Genomic DNA, 12,000 nt, shown 5'->3' on the forward strand with positions numbered 1-12,000 from the left:
TAACAAAATAAGTAAAAAGTTCCGAAATATATAGTTTGTGAGGTAAAATCTGATCACTTACCATTAGCATGCTAGCATTTAGCTTTAGCTACTTGACACGTTATTATTAGCATAGCTAATAAAACAAAAACAAATGCTACTAAGCCAAGTGAGTTTTGTACCTGGTTTAGTTTAAAATATTCCACAGTATATTGAACATTATTAATCAAAGTTACTGAATACTAAAAAACAACATTTGTCAGTACATTTCAACAGTAGAGTCGACAGGATGTTCTCGAGTCAAGGCACGAGTCGTAAAAGCGTAGAAAATTGTCTGCATCATTATTGATGATTACTTTAAATTGTCTGTTATACAGTCAAATTCTTTACCATATTTCAATAATTATTATTTATATTCCTCATCATGCATAAAAAGTATGATCTTATATTTTCCAAAAAAACAGAAATAACTCATAGTTTCGACATCTACAGGATTTATTACATTTAAACAAACTATTGGTTGATGCTTCTCATGTCAGCTGATGTGTCCGTAAATCCATGTGGTGAACTTGTTAACCCTGGTGTAGACCCCGGGGAGGTTAGGTCTTCCACAGCCGGCCCCCCAGCTGACGATGCCAATGAGGAACCAGCGGCCCCCGTCGGGAGCCTGGCAGACCAGAGGACCCCCCGAGTCGCCCTGAAGACCAGAGAGAAATCCAGTTTTTTAATCAAACAGACAAAGAAAGTTCCTCGTCCAAGTGATGCGGGGGTCTCACCCTGCAGGCGTCTTGTTCACCGGAGGGGACCCCTGCACACAGCATGTGAGGGGACACGGTGCCGTAGCTCTTCTTACACTGGGTCTGGCTCAGGAGCGACACCTCGGCCTTCTGCAGCGTGGACGGCAGCACCTTGTCTGCAGAGCCAGGAGGTGATTTTAAAAAGATGGTTCGATTTATTTCAATCCCGTGTCACACATCAGTTCATAAGATATCATTTCAGTTTTTCTAGGGAAGTTATGCAAAATTATAGAAAATAAATCTATTTTCATTTTAATATATTTATATATATAGTTATGTATGTACAGTATATATATATATATATATATATATATATATATAATTCTTAATTATTTTTAATTGTATTGTTAATACGACTAATGTTGCCTTCTTCATCAATACAGTAAGTCCTTGTTGTTTATTATATTATTATATCATAATATATTGATCATGGTATTATCATTGTAAATGCTTTTATTACTATTATTATTATTATTGTTATAATATGGATTGAGAATTGCCAGTGTCCATTAAAGTTGGTTTTTAAATTCAGTATAAAAGTGTTGCTATAAATGACAATAGCAAAACAATTCTGAGCTACTTGATCTTGAGCTTCTACGTTATCACATGATCGCATGTGTGTCACGTGATTGGCTGTAAGTTCAATCAAGTATTGTTTTGGTGGCACTATTACAGAAACATTTGAAATTCAATTAAAAAAGTTATGAATGTAAACATGTTTAAAATCAGAATTAATATATATATATATACTGTATATTTTTAATTATACGTTGAAAAAATACATTTGAATATAAAATTATTGAATTTGAGGTTGAATTATTCACATAAACCTCACACACAATACTTATAAAAGAACCATTTCAATAAAAATTAATAAAAAATTTCAACATTTTAAATAATATTCGAATGGCGCTGATATACGCTTCAATACGTCACATGATTTTTTTTTTAAAGTTGTGTATATTTGTCCTTACAATTCCTTCAAATGAATGAACAGATAACGTTATTATATATAATAATATTTTTCAGAGTCCAACATTCCCATCATCTGTCGTGACTCGTTTGCGCTCACCCTCCTCGGAACGGTAGCCCCACCCGGTGACCCAGCACCTGTGGCTGTCCGTCACGGTGTGGGAGGGTCCGGGCAGACACACGGGCTGCACCAGGGGCCTGAGGGACGAGGGCCACGGCTTCTTCAGCTGCAGCAGCGCCACGTCGTAGTCGAACGTGTACGCGTCGTAGTACTGGTGCGCCACGATCCGCTGGATCTCTGCCACGTGTTTGGCACTGCCCTGCGTCAACATGCCCAGGTGGGCGCGCCACCGGCGAGGGTCCGACAGCCTGAGGTGAAAAAAAACATCATTTATTGGTTAATAACACAAACTTAATGTCACATGCTGGAGAATATGGATTATTTCCACGTAAGGTCAACATCAGTTTCGCCGACCTCTCTTTGCTGAAGCAGTGAGCCGCCGAGATCAGCCAATCAGAGTTGAGAATGGAGGCGCCGCAGTAGAGGTGACCCGAGAAGAGCAGGCTGACCTGCCACGGCCACTCCCCTTCTACAGAGTTGGCCCCGCCCACAATCCTCTGCGGTGAATCCACATTCTTCACTGGTGCAGGACGACCGCAAGCTGCGGGAAAAAAATATATACTTAATGCTGCTCACGATAGAATCACATCTTAGTCTCCGCATCCTGAACCTGAACCTCTCGACTGGGAGCCCCGAGTAGCTGGGACAAACGACCACCTTGACCCTACCCAGTAGAGCAGGGGTGGGCAATTATAATTATTCAAGGGCCACATTACATTCTGTGAATGTTGTGAGGGGCCGTCAAGCAAAAAGAAAGATGAGAAAATCCCTAAAAAAAGGACATCTGTCATTAGACCGTGACATTTATTAAGCTTAATAAGCTGCAATTTTATTCTTGTATATATGAGTTTTTTTCAAAACATTTCTACAACAAACTTTAAAAAAAAAGTTTTGAGGGGTTAATATATACACAAAAAAGGAAGGAGAAGGTAAATAATTGTTATCTGGAAATGTAAATTAATAATAAATACAAAATACATTTGTTAATGCATTAGAACCATTTATACATGATCTTACTATGACATTATGAGGGCCGCATAAATACAGTCAAAGGGCCACATGTGGCCCCCGGGCCGCAATTTGCCCAGGTGTGCAGTAGAGGTAAAAAACGAAAGCAATGATTCGTAGCCCGTAGGTTACTGAACTAGAGAAGGCCGGAGAAGCACTGAGCTGACGCATACCTCTGCCAAGGAGCTCACACTGAAAACACTATGACTTCATAAACGTGTTGGCTCAGGACAACAAACTAGCAACCCTAAAACTAGAAAAATGCATTTCCAGAAGAAAATGAAGTTCAGTGAATGCTGAACCTCCTGTGCTGTGGAAGTAGTAGTGGAATTACTATTAAAAATAGAAGTAGTAGAAAAGTAAAAGTTGTAGTGGAAGTAGTATTAAAAGCAAAATAAGTAGAAATTAGTAGTTAAAGTAGAAGTGAAATTAGTAGTAAAAACAGAAGTAGTAGAAAAATAAAAGTAGTAGAAGAATTAATAGTAAAAGTAGAAGTAGTAGTAGTATTAGTAGTTGAAGTAGTTGTGTTAGTATTAGTGAAATTATTAGTTAAAGTAGAAGGTGTGGAATAAGTAGTAAAAGTATTAGTAGTAGACGTAGTAGTAAAAGTAGAAGTATTGGGTCAAAGTGGAAGGAGTTGAAACATGAGTTTAAGATTTTCCCCATTTTAATAAATGGGGTAGAAAAAGAGGAATAAAAGAAAGGGTGGAATAGATAAAAGAAAGCTAGAACATAGCCCGCATTTCGGAAACAAGCTGAATTTATAAAAGTTTGAACGGTTAAAATCGGATAAAATTTGCGGATGAATTTGGAGATGCGGAACAAAGTTTAGGTCAGAAGAAAACATGATCTCTATTGTTATCTCATTTTGTCACCACAGAAGGTTTATTTAGGTGATTATATTCTGTTTTCCTTTTTTGTTGTTGCTAATTCTAAACACAGTGTTATCAGCATGTGAATCCTTCAAAACCAACTAGAACCAGATGGAACTAACACCCCAGAATCATTATTTATCTCCTCATGAAAGTTACTTTGCTGACGGACAGGAAACGTAAACTCTTCAGTAACTAGAAAAATGCATTTCCAGAAGAAAATGCAGTGCGAATGCTGACCCTGCTGTGCTGTGGAAGTTGTAGTGAAATAAGTAGTAGTGGAATTAGTAGTAGTATTAGTAGAAGTAGTCGTGAAATTAGTAGTAGAAGTATTAGTGGAAGTAGTAGTGGAATTAGTAGTAGTATTAGTAGAAGTAGTCGTGAAATTAGTAGTAGAAGTATTAGTTGAAGTAGTAGTGGAATTATTAGTAGTAGAAGTATTAGTTGAAGTAGTAGTGGAATTGGTAGTAAAAGTAGAAATGGTAGAAAAGTAAAAGTAGTAGTAGAATTAGTAGTAAAAGTAGAAATAGTAGAAAAGTAAAAGTATTAGTAGAATTAGTAGTAGAAGTAGTAGTTGAAGGAGTTGAAACATGAGTTAAAGATTTTCCCCATTGAAATGAATGGGGTAAAAAAAAAGAGGAATAAAAGGAAGAGTGAAAGAGATAAAAGAAAGCTAGAACATGGCCTGCATTTCGGAAACGGGCTGAATTGATAAAAGTTTGAACGGTTCAAATCGGATAAAAATTGTGTAAGGAGAAGCGATACACAGTTTAGGTCAGAAGAAAACAGGATCTCAATCGTGTGAATGCTGGGAAGCATTCACACAATTACAGACTTGACGCTGCAGGCGTGCGACCTCACCGCAGTCATCCTCGTCGCTCAGGTCCTGACAGTCGGTCACTCCGTCGCACCTGGCGTTCTTCTTCAGGATGCAGGCGCCGCTGCCGCAGCGATGTCTGATGGCGGAGCAGGTCGTCTCTGCCAAAATTTTAAAAAAAATAAAAAAATCAGTATAATTGAATCTCCACTTTGACGTATTCCGTCGATACCCCGAGTGCAGTTGATCTCGTCCAGGCCGTTGCTGCAGTCGGGCTCGCCGTTGCAGACGAACAGAGGATGAACCGGGCCGGCGCCGCTGCAGCTCTTGCTGGGCCGGGCTGTGAAGACATCGAGAAAGACTCACTTCTCAAAGATCAACCATCAGAGCGATAGCGTGTGACTGTCGATGATGGACGTAAAAGCGACGACACTCACAGCAGAAGATCTCGTCGCTCTCGTCCTGGCAGTCGTCCAGTCCGTCACAGCGCCGGCTCCTCTCCACGCACAGGCCCGTGGAGCACAGGAAGTGGCTCTCCGGACAGGCTGGGCCCCGAGTTTTTACAGGATGTTATCCAAGCAGAATTTAAACAATATAATTTCGTATTTAACTTTTAGAGCGTAAATCATGTCGTCTTCCACAGCGTTTACTTACTTGCAAAACAAATAGACTCAAGGACTCATTCATTCCCTCGGGCTATTAAATTGTACAATTCTGAGTTCGGCGGCAGGAGTGGAGTTAAAGTATCTGGATGTTCTGTTCTATGTTAGTCTTTGTATCCTTTGTCTTTGTTATTTTTTCTTTGATCTACTGTATGTTCTTTATCTTTATCTTTAGACTTAGATTGTATCATCTTGTTCTTTCTCTTTATTTCTCTTTGTTCTTATTTTATTTTGATTTATTTTTTATGAAAAATTGCTGTATTTGCTGTGGCTATTGGAAAAAAACAAATTCCCGAAAGAGACCTCCTGAGGGATCAATAAAGTTCTACCTTACCTTACTTCGCCTCACTCTTTCATTAAATCTCTCACTTAAATATAAATGTACACGATTTATTTATGATTGGTTTTGATTATTTATGTCGTCAACAGAATTGAGTAAGAACGACCAACAGTGACGTTTTTTTTTTATGTAACCTCTCGATATTTCACTAGAAAAGAACTCAGAGAGTGCAAACCTACGCTACCTTTTTCAGTTACACATAAAGAATATATATTATTATATAATAAAACTTTGTTTTCATTGTCTTGATGGCAATGAGCTCAATTGGAATCATTCCAAACTGAATTGCACAACACACACAGCAAAAGAACGGGAGCTCCCACTTTACTTCTGCACCACAGAGAGTGAAGAAACTTCATATAAGTTCTGGTTCCAGACTGTAATTTAAACAAGAACAATCTGTTCTTTCGTCCGATCATCGATGCCTCCTGAAGATTCCATAGAAATCCGAAATTATACGAGTTCATTTCTGCTCACGTTGACTGATGTCGTAGCTGCCGTACGAGGCCTGGAAAGGCGGGTCGGATCGTCGGGCGCTGCAGCGGAACTCCACCTCGGGACTGTGGTCCGGGATGCGGAACACGGACTGGTGGCTGACGTAGCTGCCACAGAAGCTGGGGGGACAACGTGAAGAGTTTAAAAACCTCCTGACAACAGATAGTGGTTCGTGAGTTGATTTACGAACCACATACATGACCTCGTTGACCTTCCACCAGCCGTGATCACAGCCCTTCATGTCCTTTGGTTTCAGCACATAGTTCTGGAAGTGAATGGCGACTCCGGCACCGGACTTGGGAGTCTAAATATAAAGTTATTAAGGACTTTAGGTATGGGTTCATGAGTCTTGCTGACCTACACGGAAGGTCCACGTGCAGGAGCACTGAGGGGGCATCAGGCTGGGATGGAAGGGGCTGTAGATGTGACCGGACGAGTCCAGTCCAGGACCGGTCTCAACGTGAGACACACACACTGAGGAGGAGCGGAGACAGAATCGTGCTGAGAGGACGTCCATGACTTTTTACACAATAAAAATCAATATTTTTATGTACAAGCATCTTCAGGTATGTTCTGTCAGAATTATTTTGGGGCTAAATCGTGTGAGTTGTGTTGGGCTTTGACAAGTTAAGTTGCCGATCCTGACTCTTTTTAACCCAAAGGTTGAAGGGTGTTTTAAGATCATTTAAAAATACATTTTTCTATTTAGACTCTATGTGGTTTTATCTTAGATTTCTTTTTTTTTAAATATAAATATTGTACATTTAAATATTAAATGGTCATTAAATTAAAAAAATATATAAAAGGTAGTTGAAACAAAGAACAACAACAACAAAGAGTTGCATTTTAAAAAGTATGAAATGTAAAAAGATGTTTCTTTTACTTTGACTTCTGAATCAGAAAACTTTATTGAAAGTGTTGTAAACACAGTGCAGGATTATTTGTTGGAATAATAAATACAATAAATGTAAATAAAACAAGAGGAAATACCATAAAATATCATATAAATTATCAATAATTAACATAAAATACAAGTAAAATACATATAAATAAATCTAATTAAACAACAATCTATTCATGATCTGGGCAGCAGACGGTTGAAAGGAGTTCTTGAACCGTGAGAAGGACTTCATATCCCTTGTGTTGTCTCTGGGTCAAGATGACCCGAAGACCCGAAAACAAATGTAATTGTTTTATCCCTTGTGTTGTCTCTGGGTCAAGATGACCCGAAGACACAAAAACAAATGTAATTGTTATATCCCTTCTGTTGTCTCAGGGTCAAGATGGCCTGAAGACCCGAAAGCAAATGTAATTGTTTTATCCCTTGTGTTGTTTCTGGGTCAAGATGGCCTGAAGACCCGAAAAAAAATGTAATTGTTTTATCCCTTCTGTTGTCTCAGGGTCAAAATGACCTGAAGACCCGAAAACAAATGTAATTGTTTTATCCCTTGTGTTGTCTCTGGGTCAAGATGGCCTGAAGACCCGAAAACAAATGTAATTGTTTTATCCCTTCTGTTGTCTCAGGGTCAAGATGACCTGAAGACCCGAAAACAAATGTAATTGTTTTATCCCTTGTGTTGTCTCTGGGTCAAGATGGCCTGAAGACCCGAAAACAAATGTAATTGTTTTATCCCTTGTGTTGTCTCTGGGTCAAGATGGCCTGAAGACCCGAAAACAAATGTAATTGTTTTATCCCTTGTGTTGTCTCAGGGTCAAGATGGCCTGAAGACACGAAAAAAAATGTAATTGTTTTATCCCTTGTGTTGTCTCTGGGTCAAGGTGAACGCCCTCCACCACTGCATATGTATTCATGGGAGCCAGGGAGGTCGTTCACCTTGACCAAAGAGACAACACAAGGGATAGCTCAAACACATTTGTTTTCAGGTCACCTTAACCCTGGGATAAGACATGCGTTAAGAATGCATCAAAGGGCAGGAAGTGACGTACGTTCCGATGGAAGCGCCTCAAAGTGTCCTCTGAAGACCTTGTTTCCGTTGGTCATCCTGAAGAGCAGCAGCATGACGTTGGAGGTGGACACCAGCGAGAAGGAGCTGCTGACGGGAGCACAGAGCCTGCGGTGCCGAGAGTTCAGTCGAGGGGCTCCTGCAGGTTCCTTCAAGGCCGTGGTCTCACCTGTGCAGGACTCGGCCCCTCATGGGCAGCAGAGCGTCGTACACGGTCAGGGCGTCATCGACGCAGTCGCTGGGCTCGATGAGGAACGACGTGACCGTGAGTCGGATCAGAAACCCCGGCGGAGCCGTGAGCTTGACGTGGCAGCTCACGCCGAACCACGAGGAGAAGATGTTCAGAGGGACGCTCGTGCCCGGGAGGTTGGCGTAGAGTTTGTCCACGCACTGGGAGCCTGGCGGCGGCGAGAACCATCAGAACCGCAGAGAAGAACCAGGAGAATCTCCGGCTCACCTGCTGCGTTGGAGGTGTAGTCGGAGCGCTGCACGGCTGCAGAGGAGCAGAGGAGCAGAGGAGCAGAGGAGCAGAGGAGCAGAGGAGCAGAGGAGCAGAAGAGCAGAGTCACGCTGGACATCAGGACAGGAGGAGACCAACTCACCGTTGACCAGGATGGAGTCCATGTCCACGGGCAGGCCGAGGAGGTAGCCGACCGACGACCTGTTCTTCAGGCTGGTGTGGACGGAGTCCCTGAGGATGACCCCGACACACTCCTCGCACACAGCGGGGGTCTTCAGACGAGGCACCACAAACACCAGCCAGAAGTGAACCAGCACGCCGCCCTTGTGGTTGTTACTGGAATCATTGAAATAGAAACGTTTTCTCATGAGAAACTGAAATATATATTTTTTTAAATTGCATTTTAATTTGATTTAAACCTTTTTTCTTTTTTTTAGCTATAAAAGTTTTCTTAAAAAATGTTCCACTTATTTTACTTATCTCCAAGATTATCATACATATAACTTTTATAAATAATGTAGTTTTAATTTATTTTAAAATTGTTTAATACATTTCCCTTTTATTTTACTTACCTCTAAAATTAACATAAAAATCTATTTTAAAATTATTTTTCTTTACATTAATAAATATTTTTGTTTTCTGAAAATACATCTCATACTTATTTAACTTATCTCCGAGATTAGCATAAAAATAACTTAAATAAATCATGTATTGTTTTCTTTTTTCTTTATATTCTTTTTAGACTATGTTTTCAAATAAAAGTCCCACTTGTTTTACTTATTACTAAAATTATCATAAAATTATTGTTTAAATAATGTATTTTAAAATGTTTTTCTTTACATTTTTAAATATTGAAGTTTTCGGAAAATAAATCTCACTTATTTAACTTCTCTCCAAGATTATCATTAAATTAACTTTAATAAATAATCAATAAATCATGTATTGTTTTCTTTTTTTCTTTATATTCTTTTTTGACTCTATGTTTTCAAATAAATGTCCCACTTGTTTTACTTATCACTAAATTAATCATAAAAATATTGTTTAAATAATGTATTTAAAAATGATTTTCCTTTACATTTTTAAATATTGAAGTTTTGAAAATAAATCTCGCACTTATTTCACTTCTCTCCAATATTATCATAAAAATAAATGTAATAAATCATGTATTCGTCCATATTTTTACTTTGTATTTTTAAATTATTGTGTTTTTTTTTATTTGTATTTTTGCTATATCATCTTTGGCTCTCACAGAATGTGTAAATATTTGGAGATTGAACACCGTTAAACATTTGTACTGCAACAGCCATTGCAAAAACATTGTAAAAATAAAACTGTCTCCACGCAGACACAACTATTGTAAAAAGAAAAGGGACTTTAAACACCAGGAGAGGAAGAGCTGATACAACTGTGAGTGATCTCTCACTAAATAAAATGTGTTTTCCTTGATACAAATGTGTAGAATTAAATCTAAAAACACAACAATCTTGAGCTGTATAAATGTTTGAAAGTACCTCAGGTCTGAGATCAGAGCGTGTTTGTACAGGCGAGCCACCGAGGACATCTTGTACACATCGCTCACCTGAAAACAGTCAACAAATCAGTAACGCAGCATTGGTCGCCATGACGACACCTCCTACCACATGTTGAATCCTGCTGGCCATGGACACGAACTCGTGGGACTCCGCCTGCCGGTACTCAGGGATGAACTCCACGTTGGCCACTCGTAACATCCCAGCGAAGTACGCTCCGCTGTTGCTCTCCCTCCGGACTGGAACAAAAAAGAGAAAGAAGTTCCATTAGTTTGCATTTATCCAATTATAGCAGCAAGTTTACGGAGGATGGAGAGTGAAAAACACATTTAACTCTTTGTTGTTGTGTTGCAATAGTTCATTTGTTTCAATATTTTGTTGAGTAAGTTTGTACATTTGTTTTAACAGTTTGTACATTTGTTTTAATTGTTTAAAAAAAAAAACAATAGTTTGTAAATTTGTTTCAATAGTTTTTTAATTTGTTTCTATAGTTTTAAAATGTTTTTCAATAGTTTTTTAATTTGTTTCAATGGTTTTTAAATGTGTTTTAATAGTTTTTAAATGTGTTTTAATAGTTTTTAAATTTGTTTCAATAGATTTTTAATTTGTTTTTAATAGTTTGTAAATTTGTTTCAATATTTTTTTTTAAAATGTATTTCAATAGTTTTTTAATTTGTTTCAATCATTTTTGAATTTGTTAGAATAGTTTTTAAACTTGTTTCAATAGTTTTTAAATTTGTTTCAATAGTTTTTTTAATTTGTTTCAATAGTTTTTAAATGTATGTCAATGGTTTTTAAATTTGTTTTAATAATTGTTCAATTTGTTTTGTACGTCCCAGTCACCATAAACAATATTACAATAATTGAATGAAGTATTCTTATTAATACATAATTGTGTGACATATACAGTGAATGAATTTATCACCATAACAACAAAAGCTACACTAGTGCCGATCTGTTGACATCCATCTGATCATGGATCAGTTAAGACTACATACGTTTATTTTCCACTTCAGGAAATCCCTGTTCAATGTTTTCTCTGAATGTGGTTCAGTTCATAGTTTAGAGGTCGACTCTGGGATCGTTGAACTCTCTGTGTGCTGAAGGTCGGACCCGAGGGGCCAATAAAAAGACCATGATTCCCTCTGGTCCACCAGCTAATGCGTGGTCAGCGGCGATGAAGGCGAGTAAACATGCTCACAGATGAAGACCCACAGCAGCGACCACATCACCACCACCACCACGAACACCACGGCAGCGATGATGAGAGCGATGTGAGGCACGTTCAGCAGACGCGTCCACAACTCCTTGATCCTTGGAGGCCTCCGTCGACACCTTCTGTACCTCCCGCGGAGCTTCTCCAGAGCGTGGTCCACGGTGCAGACCTCCACGGACACCTCCGCCACCTGCAGAGCAGAAGAAGGAACAGGAGTTCTAGAGCATCGCTCTCATCACTTCTTACATTTATGACTAAGAATGTTTGACGTGATAAAGTGTAACGGTGAGGAGGGTCTATGGTTACCATCAGATGGAGCGCTCATTAAGTTACATGCACATCAATCATTCATGAAGCTGCTCATTCCATACTGGGGCAAAAGTGCTTCATCCATTCTAAACAGACGACCATTGAAAATGCTTTCATGTCATTATTATTATCAAGTCACGGGAGAATATAGGACTAGAAGAAGTCAATGTCAGGGACTTACACTGGCAGCATCATGTCGATCCGCGTCCTCCTCGCTCCTCTTGTCAACCTCCTCCCTCTCAGAGCCCATGACACAGACATCCCTCTCGGCCTGTATCATCTACTTTGGGGTTTTTGAGTTACAGGTTCCATTCCCTTTACTCCATCACAGGGTAAAAAAAAACCAAACAGCTTCCAAATGACCCGCAGGAGAAGAAAAAGGGACTCCCCTGGTCCTGGTCCTGGTCCGGCAGCTACTCTGAAACAGGATCTCGCCACAGCAGCAGAGTCCTATAGCTA

The 12,000-nt window shown here is 39.2% G+C and overlaps 1 protein-coding gene across 1 annotated transcript; it reads right to left on the bottom strand.

The window, feature by feature from the left end:
- Window positions 1–474: 474 nt before the first annotated feature.
- On the bottom strand, window positions 475–11,831 carry tmprss7 (transmembrane serine protease 7). The gene is made up of 18 exons (XM_087788922.1): window positions 11,723–11,831; window positions 11,218–11,422; window positions 10,125–10,255; window positions 9,999–10,066; window positions 8,630–8,823; window positions 8,485–8,520; window positions 8,197–8,425; window positions 8,011–8,135; window positions 6,425–6,537; window positions 6,261–6,367; window positions 6,046–6,182; window positions 5,004–5,111; window positions 4,799–4,906; window positions 4,611–4,727; window positions 2,224–2,410; window positions 1,849–2,117; window positions 756–892; window positions 475–676 (listed from the first exon to the last, which is right to left on the bottom strand). The coding sequence occupies exons 1-18, from the start codon at window positions 11,819–11,821 to the stop codon at window positions 515–517; spliced, it is 2,532 nt and encodes an 843-aa protein (XP_087645048.1). The 5' UTR covers window positions 11,822–11,831; the 3' UTR covers window positions 475–514.
- Between the last annotated feature and the right edge of the window lie 169 nt (window positions 11,832–12,000).

The sequence above is a fragment of the Callionymus lyra genome, chromosome 4 (assembly GCF_982586985.1).
Source record: "Callionymus lyra chromosome 4, fCalLyr1.hap1.1, whole genome shotgun sequence".
NCBI classification, from domain to species: Eukaryota; Metazoa; Chordata; class Actinopteri; order Syngnathiformes; family Callionymidae; genus Callionymus; species Callionymus lyra.

Bases quoted from the DNA above. Each gene is read 5' to 3' on its own strand.
- tmprss7 (XM_087788922.1), bottom strand. From the start codon at position 11,821: ATGATACAGGCCGAGAGGGATGTCTGTGTCATGGGCTCTGAGAGGGAG. The intron at 10,256-11,217 runs GTGAGCATGTTT...TTTTTGTTCCAG, and splicing joins GCTGCTGTGGGTCTTCATCT to TCCGGAGGGAGAGCAACAGC. The intron at 4,728-4,798 runs GTATCGACGGAA...AAATTTTGGCAG, and splicing joins CGAGATCAACTGCACTCGGG to AGACGACCTGCTCCGCCATC.